The sequence below is a fragment of the Equus quagga genome, chromosome 2, assembly GCF_021613505.1.
Source record: "Equus quagga isolate Etosha38 chromosome 2, UCLA_HA_Equagga_1.0, whole genome shotgun sequence".
NCBI lineage: Eukaryota > Metazoa > Chordata > Mammalia > Perissodactyla > Equidae > Equus > Equus quagga.
In genome coordinates this window covers 39,825,992-39,842,782 of record NC_060268.1, presented here as the reverse complement: position 1 = coordinate 39,842,782, position 16,791 = coordinate 39,825,992, and the positions used below count along the sequence as shown (strand labels likewise).

Sequence of the window (16,791 nt, the reverse complement as noted above, 5' to 3'; positions counted from 1 at the left end):
GGAGGTGGGCACTGACAGGGCGGAGCTGTACCAGTAGCTGGGCCACCTAGCAGTGCGAGCCTGGGGCCCTGTTAACTGACTTCCATGCAACTCCCTTGAAAGGTTTAGGATAATGTACAAAGTTTCCACTCACCAGATACTCCCAGATAGATAGGCTTGTTTTGTTAGGGCTGGGGGGTGTCTGACTTGGCTCAGAACAAAAGCGTTGTGCGTGTCTATAAGTGATCCATTGATTGTGACTAAGAAAGCTAACTACCCTGATAATGTGCGTTACATTCCCTCCTGTAAAATCTGGTTTTTCTACGTTGGCAGTGTATACAGAGCGATTTGGCCTCTGTCAGGGGAAGGAGAGGGTAGTCAGTGGACCCTCTTGCAATGGCTTGCAAAATCTTTTCTGTGCATACGTCTGCATTTTTAGGGGGGAAAGTTCACAGCTGTCAGAGAGGTCTCCAGACCAAGGAAGGGTAAGATTCTCGGCCTAGAGGGGTCTGCTGTGTGACCTTAGTAAATCCAGTGGGGGCCCGTACTCAGAGTGAGTCCCATAAGCACAGAAAGTAAAATATGGGGGTGTCTCTCAATCACCACTTTGTAATGGTGCTTCTGCCCAGTCAGGCTGCGCCTTCCCCTCAGCGCATCTCAGTTACTCTTCAGTTTCTGCATCTGGACCTTTTTTCTTAATTTCTTCATTTCAAAGGCCTTTATCTTTGTCCTTTAAATCCAATTTATGCTACAGCAAGTCGGGAAGTTCTAAATGCCTGGGAACCGAAACAGTTAAGAAATGTTTTATCTTTCTGCGCCCATTAGGTGTGGCTGAATGAAAGCACTGCCCCAGGAAGCTGAGGCCCAAGGTAAGCAGCAGGTGCCTCAGACACCCTGCTCCGCATGAGGGGGCAGGCAGAGAGGAAAACCGGAGGCCCACTCAGTTAAACTTAGCATGGGCTCAGTCAAGCAAACTTAGTCCTTGCCTTTGTGAACCTTAAAGCCCTACTCTGGGCAGTGAGATGACAGGAATTAGGCAGCTAATGAACTAGTGAACTCATTAGGTTCCTTTCCATATATCTGCTCTCTCCTAATTGTCTAAAACAGTGGTTTTCAAAGTGTGGTCACCTGGGAGTTCCCAGAAATACAAATACAGGGGCCCTCTCCAGGAGCTCCTCAACCAGGAGCTCGGGTGGGGCCCGGCCTGAGGGTAACAAGTCTTTCAGGTGATTCTGATCCACAATGAAGTCTGAGAACCATCTGTCTAAACCAAAATCTGACTTCATCATGATCATTTAGAGCCAGGTCCCTGGATTATCTTTCACACTTTTGTATTTTGCGACAAGATCAGCCTCAGTTAGTATTCTTTAGATTGCTGATTCACAGGCCTGTGTGGCTGCCCTAGTAAGAGCATAAGGTCACCTCCAGGCTACCCATATGTTCTGATTCCCATCGCTGTCTCTCTGCCTCAGAAGCCCCAAGGGTGCACACCTGTTCAAGAGCTTCCTTCCAGGGGACTATAGTCACTGTTAGGTGTGGCAATGACTGTTCTGGAATCCTCCCTCTGTTCATATTTGGGCTACAGCTGGCCATATTTGGGCAACTATTCTGGTTGCTATTTACATGCAAAGCAGTGCTGAGCTCATGGGAAGCACTTGGTACATATGTGGAACTGTATAGCTTAAAACTGGGCCATGAGTTGTTATTGCCACCGTTCTCTCCAGGCTAAATTCTGAGCTCAAGTGACACACTTAGGCTATCCCAGGGTAGTCTTCACTAAATAAAAGTATACACTGGACTTGTAATTTGCAAGTGTTCCGACCTTTTCAATCAATAGTAAGAGATTTATATGAAAAGAGAAGGGAGTACATAAATAGGGTGTTAAATATATCAAGTGTCACCAAAAAAATTAACCAGAAAAATAAAAGTTTAAAAGCAATTTAAAAAACCTTCAATCAATAATATATAAATAACTCAATCTGAGGTAAGAAAAAAAAAATCCCTGCAAACACTTTTAGAAAAATAAATCTCTGCTGTACATTGTTTCAATCCCCATATGCTCGCCCTCTCTCACCAAAGACTCTGGGCACCGGAACTGAAGCCGGGCATCCCCCCGACCACTTCCAGGGAACCACACAGAAGATTCAAAACCCAACTTCAGTCAGGCTAAGGTACAAGAAAACTGAACCCATTCTCCATCCCATCCGAGAACAGGTGGGCCTAAAGCGGCAGCGTGGAATGCTCACGAGACCACTGAAGGCCGGACCAAGCTCTGAGGGAGGTAAGGAACGGAACTCGGCTTCCTCCTAACAAGTCACTTACCTCCTCTGGGGGTCCCATTATCTTCTCTCCTGTCTTCAAAAGGCAATTTTTCACCTCTTTGCAATTCCTCTTGCCTTGTCAGCAGCCAGCTTCTGGCTGCCCACCCACGACCACCCCAGTCCTCAAAGAACTCGGCCCCTCCCCTGCCCCCTAATCTGTCCCACTTGCTTCTACAGTGGTCTTCCCATTCTACAGAGCTCTGGAGTGACGGCTCCATGACAGACCACTGCTCAGTACTCCTGACTGAGGCAAAGACCCAAATGTCCTCTCCTGTGAGGGAAAGGCAGGGGATGGCGGGGGGAGCAAAAGTTAATAATAAAGCATTTTGTAAAAATTCAAGAAGGAGAAACAATTCTGAATCAATGTTCTGGTTTTGCAGCTGTTTTTTAAAATGTTTTTCTGTTTTGGTATTTTCTAACACTCCATCCCACAGTGGAACTGAATGCTGAAGGCAGATTCTGAGCAGAGTCTTGGCCAATGGTTGTTTGCTTCCCTACCAGCCTGAGGGCTGGGCCAAACTAACAAAGCACCGTACTGCAGACAGCACTGCATTCTCCCAGCTCAGCTGGCTGTGCCCAGTCCTGGTCCTCGAGCAGCTCATCTGCCATAGGATCCCAGAGACAGGAAAGAAAGGTGAGAGAAATCCAGAAAGGTGAGTTGAGCTTCATTCACTCTGGACAGCCAGGGCCAGGCACTCTGGCCCCCTCACTCTGCAGAGGGGCCGGCCGTGACCAAGTACTGACTGGGCTTCACTGGCAACTCAGGGCTGAGAGTGCTGTCTGTCCAGTCGGCCACAGCAGGTAGCCTCAACAATTCTGGCATCAGGGTATAGAGGGTAACAAGAGCTGCCCCAGCATCTTTGGAGTGTCCCGGGCCTGCATCTCAGCAGCACCATCTTGACGGTGAGATGCTAACTACCAAGGAAGGAAGCCAGTCTGGCTATAACCAGTGGCTGCTGTTTGATGAAGGAACTTAGGCACTGAGCAGGAAAGCCTGGAGCTCCAAGTTCTACCTGAAATAAAGCAGAGAGGGAAGAGTTAAAGGTGCAGACAGACCTGAGAGTGCATGCCAGGGCACACACCAGCCACAAGTAGCCACCCCAGGCTGTGATGGGAGAAGGTCCTCAGACTATCCACAGTCCTGGAGCTTATAGGCCCCTGGGCTCTGCTTTTCAGATCTAAGCATCAGCTTCACCTCCCAGTGACAAAGGTCAAGTCAGGGAGCTGGGAGTGGAGAGCTGGAGAGAAGGGGTGGTGCTCTCTGCTCTGCTATGGCTCTGCTTTTGCCTCACAATGACTCATCTTCTCCTGAGGACCCTGGGAACAGCCAGAGGATGTAGGCCACTGGGCTCTCTGGGAATAGCAGCTTCAGAGAAGGTTCATCAACTCTGTCTCAATCTTTCCTCTCTGATTCCCCTCTGACTCTCCTTACTGTGACCCAAGAAGCCCTTGAATCTCCAGCTCTTGGACCACACGGCCTGGGCGCTGAAGGATGTTGAGCAGCTAAACAGAAAACTCCCATGGGGCTGTGGGGTCAAATCAAGGCGTGCTAGGAGGCCAGCTGAACCAGGTGGGTCACCTGGGCCAAGTAGATGACTCTGGTGATTTCCTTCCCTTCCACGGTGAGCGGCTGCAGGATCCAGGCACTGGGCAGGATCTCCCCTCGGACCATCTCTCTGCTGGGTCTTGGCATGGATGTGTCATACACAGACTGAGCTGCCATGATAGACAGTTGCCCCTGGGGACAAAGAGTGATGAGAGTCCTGCCTACATGATGAGGATCAAACAGGGACAGACTCCAGGGCAGTCAGTATCATGGAAGGCAACAATGGCCCAGACTTCACAGCACCCCCACCCCCGCCCAACTTGCCCTCCTTCCCCCAGAGGACCTGATGCCCAGAGAGATTGCTTCTCACAACACTCCAGCCCAAGTTCTTCCCACCACATCTTTACCACCAGCAAGGCAGGCACCTCTTTGGCTTCCACACAGACACAACAGAAATCCCGTGGCTGCTTCAGGGCACACAGGGCAGTATTGCACACCAAGTACACTGGAAGGTCAGGGATGGGAAGAGTCAGGGGGCACATGGACAGAACTGGTCCTAAATCCTTCCCAGCCCAGGGACCAGCCCCAACATCCCATCATTCTACAACCTGACACCCAGCTGGACCTCGCCTGAGTGATCTGGACGTAGTCTGAGTCCCAGCCTCCCAAGAGGGCTGCCTCCAACCCTCCCACCACCTGCGTCCCCTGGCCAGAGGCCATGGAAGCCTTCCCTGTGCTCACCCAGGTTGATGCTCTTGGTTACCCGCCGATGCAGCCGCGCTGTCTGGATGGGCTTGTGGTACAGGGGCCACAGGGTGGGGTCACTCACAGCTGCCCACACGTGAGACAGCGGCTGGGCCACCACGCCTGCCCCCAGGAAGCCATGCCGAGTAGAAGAAAACACCTTGTAGTAGAGCTGCACCTCCTGCTCCTCACCCTGATAGCTGGGGGACACCAGGACGGGGTGAGGGGGTGACACTGGGTTCCAGGGCCACAGAGGAGGGGCTCGGTGAGGGACTCAAGGAAGCCAGCGTGGAGTGGGGAAAGGGGAGAGAAGCAAGCAGGACAACAGGGTTAGGACAAGATATTGTGCAAAGGAACTTACTTCCAGCCAGCTGCTGCCTGGTGGCTGAAGAGGTTGTGCAGATCATCTGAGCAAGCAGCCATTACCTGGGGACACAGTGACCACACCCAAATTAGGGGCATGATTCAAACCAGACCTCTGGGTTAGTCACTTGGGCCAGCATTTACTGAATTCCCCATTTGTACAGATGGAGTACAGCAAAGAAACCCACATCAGCCTGGCTGCCCTTATCTGCCCTGCTCTTTCTACCCCTTCTTTTCCTCCCCCGCCCAGCAGAGGTCTGTTAAAGGAACCATGGGGACAAGTGGAGCAGTTCCTCACATCCGCCATAGAGATGTCCACGATGTGCTTGGCCAAGTCCTGGTAGGAGGAGGAGGAGCAGGTTCCCAGGCTGGACAGGCTGGATGGAGAACAGCAACTGCCCCGGGAGGCTCTGCGGCCTACAGCGAAGACAGCAGGAACGTCAGGGCCTCGGGACAGCAACAGCTTCCTTACGGACAGTCACTTGCACCTTATGACCCCAGGCCAGATCCTGCCTAGGATCATCCATCCCCAAACCAGGCAGGTGGCTATGCCCCCGCCCCTCCCCACTCACTGTAGGCTAAGGTCCTCCAGGTGGACCCGGCCTGATTCAGGTGACTGTCCCTTACTGCAGAACGGCCCCGTACATCCCCTGTCCAGGAGTCTCGGGAATCAGGCCAGTTTGTGTCACCCTGCAGAAGAGAAGATGCTCAGGACCAGAGCAGAGGAAGGCAGAAAGTGGAGCACAAGAAAGCCAGCGCAGAATTATCTTCCCGGCCTCTGAACTGCACCAAGAGTTTCCAACATACAGGCTCAATTGAAAAGATCTTCCCCATTGGGATTACAGGAGGCTGATGCCCCCGAGAAGTCAACACAATAGAAACCAGTCCCTTAACAGTCTCTCCTCCTCACTCTTCAAGCCACAGGCTCAAAGGCTGCTTGTAGGAGAGTTTCAACAGGAATCAGAATGAACTGGGGCTGAGAAGACCAGGTACCAGGGTCAGTGGGTGGGAGATGCTCTGCACCACTGTGGCAACAGGAATGAGGCCATGGCTGGAGCTGGGTTTAGTGTGGGCAGCAGTGGGAGGGAGGATGGGGAGGAAAAGCAACGGGCTGTGAAAAGCTTGACTCTTGGCCCAGGTACAGCAGCTAAGCCAAAGGTCCTAATTCGGGACCAGATGGGGATGATCCTCTGATCTGCAATATGGTCACCCCAAATTTCCCTCAGCCAGCTCCTCAATAACACGGCCCTTGACCTCTGCTGGATCTAACGGGCACTCACCATCCTACCTGTGTCCTCAGTTCCTAACCTAGGGCTACTTTAAAGACAAGAAGAGGTGAACAAAGACAGTTCCAACTCCATCCTCCCCTCCTTTCCTCCTGCTGTGACGTATGCTGGCTCCCACTTTAGGCAGACTGAGGTCTGGTGCCGCCCTCTGAAGAACCTGTCACCACTGACCTTCTCTTTCCTCACTTGTTGCCTCCACCTCTCCCTCTTCACTAGATTCTTCCTATTAGTATTTAAGCATTCAAAAATTTCTCTCACCTTTAAAAACCTTCCTCTACAGGCACCTTTGCTCTCCTGCCCTTCACAGATAAACTTCTTGAAATGATTGTCACTATTTGCTGTCTCCCACCTATTACTCCCTCCTGAACCAGCTCGAACCTAGCCTTTGCCTCACCATCCCAGCGAGCAGCCATCCCCAAGGCCCCCAGGAGATCCACGTGGCTGGGTTTGGTGAACAAGTCCCGGTCCTCCTCTCACTGAGCCTCTCCCTTTCTCCTGAGATACTCACTTCTCCAGTCCCAGGCGCCTGGCTCCCCACTCTCTGGGTGCTCCTTCCCACTTTCCTTTGTTGGCTCATCCTCTTCATACATAAGGTGATATTTTGGGATTCTCTCAAGACTCAGCCTAGGCCCTCTTTTCTCACTCTATAATATAGTCCTAGGTGATCCCGTCTGCTCCCACTGCTACACTGATGACTTCCAACAATAAATATCTGTGGATTAATCAATAAATATGGCTGAGACAACAGGGTTGCCAACTGAGAAAAAGGCTACATGAGAGACTCATTTCATACATCATGCCAAGATAAATTCTTTATGCTTTGTGGTGCAAACATATATGGGGTAGGGGATAATTTAATATTACTACAAGAAAATAAAAATTAAGAAAAATAATATCATAGTGGGGAAATGCCTTCCTAAACAGGGCACAACATCCAGAAGCCATGAAAGAAAAGATTGATAAAAACTAGATAACATAAAATTAAAATTTCATTGTGTAGTAATGAATATAAACAAAGAAGAACAAATACACAACTAGGAAAAAACACTGGCCTCAAATGAGAAAAAAGATAATTTTCTTAATATAAAGAAAGGCCTCCAAAAATAAAACGAGAACGACCCAACAAAGAAATGGACACAGCACACTGGCAGTCAGAGCACAAGACCAAAGGGCTCTTAAATTTCTGAAAAGGCACTCAGTCTCGGACACAGAAGAGAATTGGAAATTAAAACTAAAATGAAATATTATTTTATGCCTATCAGATTGGCAAACATTTAAGGAAAAAACCCTTGATAACTCTGTTAAGCAGAATGCAGTTAAGTAGGCACAGTTATGTGTTGTTATTTGAGAGTGTAAATTGGCATACTTTGGAAATATTTATCCCATTTTAAATTAAAAATGTACATATCCTTTGACCTAGCAATCTCATGTCCAGTAATTTAACCTACAGATATTCTTTCATTTAAGTATAAAGGCAATAAACATAAACATTTTCAAATATGAACTCACAGAACCTAGAAAATACAGTGCCCTTGAGTGTCTTGAGGAAATTACGAGAGGAAGAATTACTAGGATGGGAAAAAGAACGCACGGCCAAGAACTGGAAGAGAGCAGAGTCCATTTAATCTAGCACAAGAACTAAAACAACTCTGTGAACGCAAACACCATAAACAATGCTGAAATACTCTAACAAAAGGTAAAGAGAAAAAAGGAGAAAAGGTGGATATATACTGATTTCCTCATGTTTTATAGCCAGGGTGAAAAGAAACCTGCTAAATCAAGAAATAAAGACTATTTAAAGATACAGAAGTGATTATGACAAGAATTTAAAAAAAGAAAAAGACTTTCAAATTATCAGAAAAGATACATATATAGAGAGAAATACATATATACAGAGAAAACACGGACTACATAATGAAGATAAAACAACAGAAACAATTTTTAGATTCCCATGGAATATTCGTGACCAAAAAACCCTCAATAAATATAAAAAATAGAAATCATACTTTCTCTGAAATCATACATTGTCTCAACACATAGCAAACCAACTAAAAATTAATAACAAAATAAAAAAACATAAAGGCCTTTTTATTAAAAAAGTTTTTAAAAACTCTTAACAACAATTAGATTAAGGAAGAAATACAAAGTGAAATTGCAGAATTACTATAAAAAAATAATATATGGGAGGGCAAACTGGTGCAGCCACTATGGAAAGCAGTATGGAGTATACTCAGAAAATTAAGGATAGATCTACCATATGATCCAGCTATCCCACTGCTGGGTATTTATCCAAAGAACTTGAAAACGCAAAGGCATAAAGATACTTGCACCCCTATATTCATTGCAGCACTACACACAATAGCCAAGACTTGGAAGCAACCTAGGTGCCCATCAAGGGACGAATGGATAAAGAAGATGTGGTATATATAAACAATGGAATACTACTCAGCCATAAGAAACGATGAAATCCGGCCATTTGTGACAACATGGATGGTCCTCGAGGGTATTATGCTGAGTGAAATTAGTCAGAGGGAGAAAGTCAAACACCGTATGATCTCACTCCTAAGTAGAAGATAAAAAGGACGACACACACACACATAACAATGGAGATTGGATTGGTGGTTACCATAGGGGAAGTGGGTCGGGAGGGCAAAAGGGGTGATTAGGCTCACATGTGAGGGGGGATGGACTATAATTAGTTTCTGGGTGGTGAACATGATGTAATCTACACAGAATTCTAAATATATTATGATGTACATCTGAAAGCTATATAATGTTATAATCCACTGTTACTGCAATTAAAATAATAATATATATCACAACTGATAGGATACAACTAAAGCACTGCTGAGAGGGAAATTTTTAACTTTAAATATTTACATCAATGAAAAAGAATAAAAGTTAATACTATGAACAACTATATGCCAACAAATTAGATAGTTTGGGTGAAACAGACAAATTCCTAGAAAGACACAAACTACCGAAACTGACTTGAAGATATAGAAAATCTGAATAGACATTTAAGATATTGAATTAATAACAAAAAAAAATTCCCACAAATAAAATTTCTAGATGAGATAGCTTTATTAGTGAAATCTACCAAACGTTTAAAGAATTAACACCAGTCCTTCACAGTTCTATCAAAAATAGAAAAGAAGTGAACACTTCCCAACTTCTATGAGGCCAGATTACCCTGATATAAAAACCAAAGACATCATAAGTAAACTAGAGACCAATATCCCTTATGCATATAGACACAAAAATCCTCAACAAAATACTAGTAGGCTGAATCTAGCAGCACATAATGAGGATTATACACCACTATCAAGTGGAATTTATCCCAGGAATACAAGGATGGTTCAACATACAAACATCAATGTGATCAATGTGTGATACACCATATTAAGAGAATAAAGGGAAACACCCACATGATCATCTCAATAGATGCATAAAAAGTATTTGACTAACTCCAACACCTTTTCATGATAAAAACACTCAATAAGCTAGGACTAGAAGGAAATTTCCTCAACCTGATAAAGATGATCTACGAAAAACCCACAGCTAACATACTTAATGGTAAAAGGCTGGATGGTCTTCTCCTGTGATCAGTACCAAGAGAAGGATGTCTGTTCTCACCACTTCTATTTAACATTGTACTGGAGATTATAGCTAGGGCAATTAGACAAGAAAACAACAACAACAAAGGCTGATTATATGATCTTGTTTATAGAATATCCCAAGGAATCTACTAAAAACTATTAGAACTAATAAATGAGTTCAACAAGGGTACAGGAGACAAAATCAATATACAAAAATCAATTGTATTTCTGTTTAGTACCAATGAGCAAACCAAAAATGAAATAAAGAAAACAAGTCCATTTATAATATTGTCAAAAGTAATAAAATATTTAAGAATAAATTTAACAAAATAAATGAAAAACTTACACTCTGAAAACTACATTGTTGAAAAAACATTGTTGAAAATAAAAGACCTGAATAAATGGAAAGATATCCTATGTTCATGGATTCAAACTCTTAATATTGTTAAGATGGCAATACTCCCCAAATTGATCTACAGGTCCAATGCAATCCCAATCAAAATTCCAGCTGACTCCTTTGCAGAAATTGACAAGATGATCCTAAAATTCATATGGAAATTCAAAGGACCCAGAATAGCCAAAACATCTTGAAAAAGAATAAAGCTGGAGGACACACACTTCCTGATTTCAAAATCTACTACAAACCTAAACAGTAATCAAGACAGTGTGGTTTTGGCATAAAGAAAGACATATAATTCAATGGAACAGAATTAAGAGTCCAGAAATAAATCCATACATCTAGGGTTACTTAATCTTCAACAAGGGTCTTGCCAAGACAATTCAATGGGAGAAAAGAATAATTGAACAAATGGTGCTGGGACAACCGCAAAAGAAAAAAATTCAACCCCTAATTCTCACAATAGTCAAAAATTGATTCAAAACAGATCAAGGACCTAAATGTAGGAACTAAAACTAACTCAACTATTAGAAGGAAATATAGGCATAATCTTTGTGACCTTGGACTAGGCAATCATTTCTTAGATATGAAACCAAAATCACAAGCAACAAAAGAGAAATTAGATAAACTGGACATCCTCAAAATTAGAAACTTTTGTGCTTCAAGAGACACCATCAAAAAAGTGAAAAGACAAAGAATGGAAGAAAATTTTTATAAATCACATAACTAATAGGGGACTTGTACTAGAATATATAAAGAACTCAAACATAATAATAAAAAGACAAATAACCCAATTAGAAAATGGACAAAAGATCTGAATAGACCTTTCTCCAAAGAAAATTTACAAATGGCTAATAAGTACATGAAAAAATTCTCAACGCCATTAACCATCAGGACAATGCAAATCAAAACTACGATGAGGTTCTACTTCACATCCACTGGGATGACTATAATAAAAAAGACAGGTAATAACAAGTGTTGGCCAGGATGTGTAGAAATACACTGCTGGTGGAACTGTAGGACAGTGCAGCCACTTTGAAAAACAGTCTGGCAGTTCTTCAAGCAATGAAACACAGAGTTACCCTATGATCCATCAATCCAATTCATAGGTTGAGAAATGAAACCAATGTCCACACAAAAACTTGTACATGAATGTTCATAGCAGCATTATTCATAATAGGCAAAAAGTAGAAACAACCTAAATGTCCACCAACTGATGAACAGATGAATAAAATGAAATGATTTATTCATACAATGTGATACTTACGGCCATAAAAAGGAATGAAGTTTTTTTTTTTTTTTTGAGGAAGATTAGCCCTGAGCTAACTGCTGCCAATCTCCCTCTTTTTGCCGAGGGAGACTGGCCCTGAGCTAACATCCATGCCCATCTTCCTCTACTTATAAACGTGGGACACCTACCACAGCATGGCTTGCCAAGCGGTGCCATGTCTGCACCCGGGGTCTGAACTGGCGAAGCCTGGGCCGCTGAAGCAGAACGTGCACGCTTAACCACTGCGCCACCGGGCTGGCCCCAGGAATGAAGTTCTGATACATGTTATAGTGGGGATGAACCCGTGCTGCAGGTTGAATTACTGTCCTCCAAAAAAGATATAGTGAAGTCCTAACCCCTGGCATCTATAAGCATAACTTTATTTGCACAAGAGTCTTTGCAGATGTGATCAAGTTGTGATGAGGTCACACTGGATTAGAGTGGGCCCTACATCCAATGACTGGTGTCCTTAAAAGAAGGCCATGAGAAAACACAGGGACAGAGACACAGGGAGAATGCCACATGACACCAGAAGCAGAGGTCAGAGTGATGCAGTTGCAAGCCAAGGAATGCCAAGGATTGCCCACAACCACCAGAAGGCTCGGAGAGAGGCGTGGAACAGACTCTCCCACCAGAGTTTTCAAAGGGAGCAAGGCCTTACAGACACCATGATTTCAGACTTCTAGCCTCAAGAACTACGAGAGAATAAATTTGTTGTTTTAAGCCACCCTGTTTATGGCAATTTGTTGTGGCAACCCTAGGAAATTAAAACAACCCTGGAAACATTATGCTAAGTGAAAGAAGCCAGTGACAAAGGACCACATATTGTATGATTCCATTTCTATGAAATGTCCAGAATAGGCAAATGCATAGAGATAGAGAGTAGGCTGGGGATGGTGGGGAGTGATGATTAATGGGCATGGGTTGTTTTTTTTTCAGGTAATGAAACTGTTCTAAAATTGATCGTGGTGATGGATACATAACTGTGAATATATTAAAAGCCAATTAATTATAACAAAAAATAAATGGGGGCTGGCCTGGTGGTGCAATGGTTAAGTTGGCACGTTCCACTTTGGCAGCCCAGGGTTCATTGGTTTGGATCCTGGGTGTGGACCTAGGCACGACTTGTCAAGCCGTGCTGTAGCAGGTGTCCCACATATAAAGCAGAGGAAGATGCGGCCGGCCCTGTGGCCAAGTGGTTAAGTTCGCACACTCTGCTTCAGTGGCCCAGGGTTTTGCCGGTTCGGATCCTGGGTGTGGATATGGCATCGCTCATCAGGCCAAGCTGAGGCAGCGTCCCACATGCCACAACTAGAAGGACCCACAACTAAAAAAAATATACAACTGTGTACTGGGGGGATTTGGGGAGAAAAAGCAGGGGAAAAAAAAAAGTAGAGGAAGATGGGCACGGATGTTAGCTCAGGGCCAGTCTTCCTCTGCAAAAAGAGGAGGATTGGCAGCAGATGTTAGCTCAGGGCTAATCTTCCTCAAAAAACAAAACAAAACCCTCTATAATTTGAATAAATGAGCTAAAATAGAGAAGTGCTCAAAAAAAGGATGGGCATGTTAAAAAGGCCTAGGGCCCAATCTGAAAGAACTCCAAATAAGGAAATCTTGAATAATCCAAGCAATGAAATTAATAATGATGGTACCAGTTTACAAGTCATAGAATGAAATATTTACAAGTCCAAGCTGAATAAAATAAATAATTGAATAAATTAAATAGGGAGAGAAGGGATAACACTTCCTTACAGAAAAATTCCAATTAATAAATGTATAAGAAATGAGAGAAATACAAAATTGCCATTAAAACACCACAGTAATAATTTTTTCAGGCAAGATACAACAATGGATGCTCAAATAAGTGGGTGAAAGTTTGAGGAAAATAGAATATTTGCATAGTCTCAAAGTATCTCTTGAGGGGAAAATAGTAACTTTCAGTAGATAGATCCCAGACACCACCATAACTTCAAGATTAACATCACTAATATGATATACTGACATCATCCACCCTCTGCTATAATGTATTGAGGATAAGGCATTGCATGGGACATACTTTTATACTACAACACTAGTTTTTGTTTCTCTGAAATTCTTTTCTTTTTAAAGATTGGCACCTGAGCTAACACTTCCTGCCAATCTTCTTTTTTTTTTTCCCCTTCTTCTTCTTCTTCTCCCCAAAGCCCCCAGTACATAGTTATATATTCTAGTTGTGGGTCCTTCTAGTTGAGGCATGTGGGATGCCGCCTCAGCATGGCCTGATGAGCGGTGCCATGTCCACGCCCAGGATTTGAACCAGTGAAACCCTGGGCTGCCGAAGTGGAGCACGCGAACTCAACCACTCGGCCACAGGACTGGCCCCTGAAATTCTAACTTAACTGGCATTCTGTATTCTTCTTTGCTTTACCTGGCAATCCCAACTGAGAAGGGCACATCGTTTCTGTGGTATTCTTGCCAAAAATGCATCACCATAATCTAATTATGAGAAAAAATAGCAAACGTTCTGTAAAATTACTGACCATGAGACAAGGACAGACTAAGAAATTATCACAGGAAAAACGAATTAATTTTTTTAAAAAGTAGAAATTAAATTAGAGTCAAAATGGACTCCAGGAGAGATGGAAAATCTAAACCAGGGGTTAGCAAACTTTTCCTGTAAAGGGATAGATAGTAAGTATTCAAGGCTTTGCGGACCATTTGAATACTTGCAACTACTTACCTGTGCCATTGCAGCATAAAAGCAACCACAGACAACACAGAAACGAGTGGGTGAGGTTATACTCCGGTAAAACTTTATTTACAAAAACAGGCAGTGGGCCAGATCTGATCAAAGGGCCATAGTCTGCCAAACCCTGATTTCAAAGACCACTTTCCATAGAAGAAACTTTTCAAAGAACTAATCTCCCCAAACACCACGCCTTGAAAGTTTTAAAGGATAATTACACCAAATTTTAGAAGATTAGATAATTCTAAAAATGTTTTAACCTTTCATCCCCATTTCCCTTTCCCACCACCTCATATCATTCTGACAAGTTTAGGGTGTATCTTTTTGTTTGCATATGTTCTTGCAAAGAGAATTTTGTGTATATATAGTTTTAATGCATACAAATAGTCATGTGTTAAACCTCGCTCTGTTTCATAGGGTTTTCATTCAATACTTTGCCCAGGTGTTTATCTAATCTGTTGATTCTGACTCTTCCATAGTATTCCAAGTGTACATGTACCACATTTTACTGATCCATTCTCTCAGTGATGGCTTCCAACTCTTTGCCACTTCAAATAATGCTTTATAATAAACAATTTCATACATGTTCCCTCATAAACTCTGCAAGCATTACTGGGTCATAAGAACCTATAAGGGTTCCTATATCCCCAAAGTCCTGCCAACCTCTGGCATCATCTGGCTTTCTAATTTTTGACAATTTAATAGGTATAAAGTTTCCATTACTTTTGTAACTATTCCTGAACATTGAAAAAGAAAGAAAACTTCCATCTTTTTTTTTGTATAAGAGGAGTATAACATTGGTTAAAAAAAAACCTTGAAATATACTGCAAAAACAGAAACTACAGAAAAAAACTTATAAATATTGATGCAAAATCCTGAATAGAATATTAGCAAATAGACTCTGACAGTACATTAAAAATAACAATATATCATATGCATAAGTATATAATGTATTATAGCATGGATTCCAGGAATGCAAGAATGATTCAATATTACCCCCCAAATCAATCAATCAATCAAATGATCATCTCCAAAGACTCTGAAATAATCATTCTGGATGAGAATACTCTATAGGGGGCTGGCCCTGTGTCTGAGTGGTTAAGTTTGTACGCTCTGCTTCAGCGGCCCAGGGTCTCGCCGGTTCAGATCCTGGGCGCAGACAGGGACCTCTCATCAGGCCATGCTGAGGCAGCGTCCCACATGGCACAACCAGAGGCACTCACAACTAGAATATACAACTGTGTACTGGGGGGCTTTGGGGAGAAGAAGAAGGTAAAAAAGAAAGGAAGATTGGAAACAGATATTAGCTCATGTGCAAATCTTTGGAAAAAAAAGAATACTCTATAAAACAGGACTAGATGGATAGTTCCTTAGTACTGCAAAACGTATCTATCTCAGCTCAAAAGCTAGCGTCCAGCTTAAATGGGGAAACACTAGAAGCATTCCCACTAAAGCCTGGAATAAAACAAGTGTGCTCACTCTCATCATTATTATTTTATTTATGCTGGGATACTAGATAATTCAATTAGAAAAGAGGAAGAAAACAGTGGTACAAAAATTAGAAAGGAAATGGTAAAATGATCATTATGTGCAGATGATGTGGTTGTATACCTGAAAAAATCTAGAGCAGGCTATACAATACGGTAGCCACTAGCCAAACGTGGTTATTGAGCATGTGAAATGTGGCTAGTGCAACTTAAGAACAAAAATTTTAATTTATTTTAAATTTAAATTTAAATTAAGATAGTTACCTGTGTTAGTGGCTACTCTGTAAGTGCAGATCTAGAAAATCAACCAAAAACAATATGGATAGAAAATTAATACACCGCAATCAATAGCTTTCATACATACAGAATAACAACCAAATAGAAGATATAAAGGAAGAGAAAACCTATTTACAACAGAAACAAAAAAGATAAAACACTTAAGAATAAATCTGACAAAAAATTTGAGAGACATGTGAAGGAAATGTTAAAAATATAAAAAGAAGGTTTGAACCTACCACATTCTTGGTTAGGAAATTCCACAGCATAAGATGTGATTTCTCCCTAAGTTGATTTATATATTTAACATGATCCCATTAAAATACTAAGAAGTTTTTTATAATTGAACTAGATAAGCTCATCCTAAATTTCATATAAAAAATAAAGAATACTCTGGAAAAGCTCAGAAAAAGAAAAGCAATGGGTAGTAGAATACATTATAAGACATTACAAGAAAAGCTGATGTCTTAAACTGGTGAGGCAAAGATGAGCTGTCTGGATGAACATCTAACAAGCCTTGTAGGGACAACTGGATAACCATCTGGAAAGAATAAAGCTGGATCTACATCTGATACTATATCTATATTCCAAATGGATCAAAGATTTAAATGTGAAAAATAAAACATACAAGTTCTAGAAGAAACCACAGGAGAAATTCCTTCTAACTTTGGAATGGAGAATGTGCTTCTAATTATGATTCAAAACATAGATACTATAAAAGTAAAACTGATAAATAAATAAAACTTTCTGAATGGCTCCAAAGAAATAAGCAAAGTCAAAAGAGAATGAAGAGGGGCC

The 16,791-nt window shown here is 42.5% G+C and overlaps 1 protein-coding gene across 5 annotated transcripts in view; it reads right to left on the bottom strand.

Annotated features, from left to right (window-relative positions):
• Window positions 1-16,791, bottom strand: part of STARD9 (StAR related lipid transfer domain containing 9) — a 126,882-nt gene that overhangs the window by 4,066 nt on the left and 106,025 nt on the right. For 3 of the 5 annotated variants that reach the window (XM_046649636.1, XM_046649644.1, XM_046649649.1), the window contains 9 exons: window positions 15,982-16,012; window positions 13,913-13,980; window positions 5,526-5,643; window positions 5,252-5,370; window positions 4,952-5,016; window positions 4,588-4,790; window positions 4,272-4,351; window positions 3,880-4,038; window positions 74-3,313 (listed from right to left, as the gene is read on the bottom strand). In XM_046649636.1, coding sequence (XP_046505592.1) covers window positions 3,212-3,313; window positions 3,880-4,038; window positions 4,272-4,351; window positions 4,588-4,790; window positions 4,952-5,016; window positions 5,252-5,370; window positions 5,526-5,643; window positions 13,913-13,980; window positions 15,982-16,012 — 945 coding nt within the window. In that variant the 3' untranslated portion in view covers window positions 74-3,211. Of the gene's footprint in view, window positions 1-73; window positions 3,314-3,879; window positions 4,039-4,271; window positions 4,352-4,587; window positions 4,791-4,951; window positions 5,017-5,251; window positions 5,371-5,525; window positions 5,644-13,912; window positions 13,981-15,981; window positions 16,013-16,791 lie in introns of those variants that run through there. The other 2 variants (XR_006886907.1, XM_046649653.1) reach the window with 2 other exon arrangements.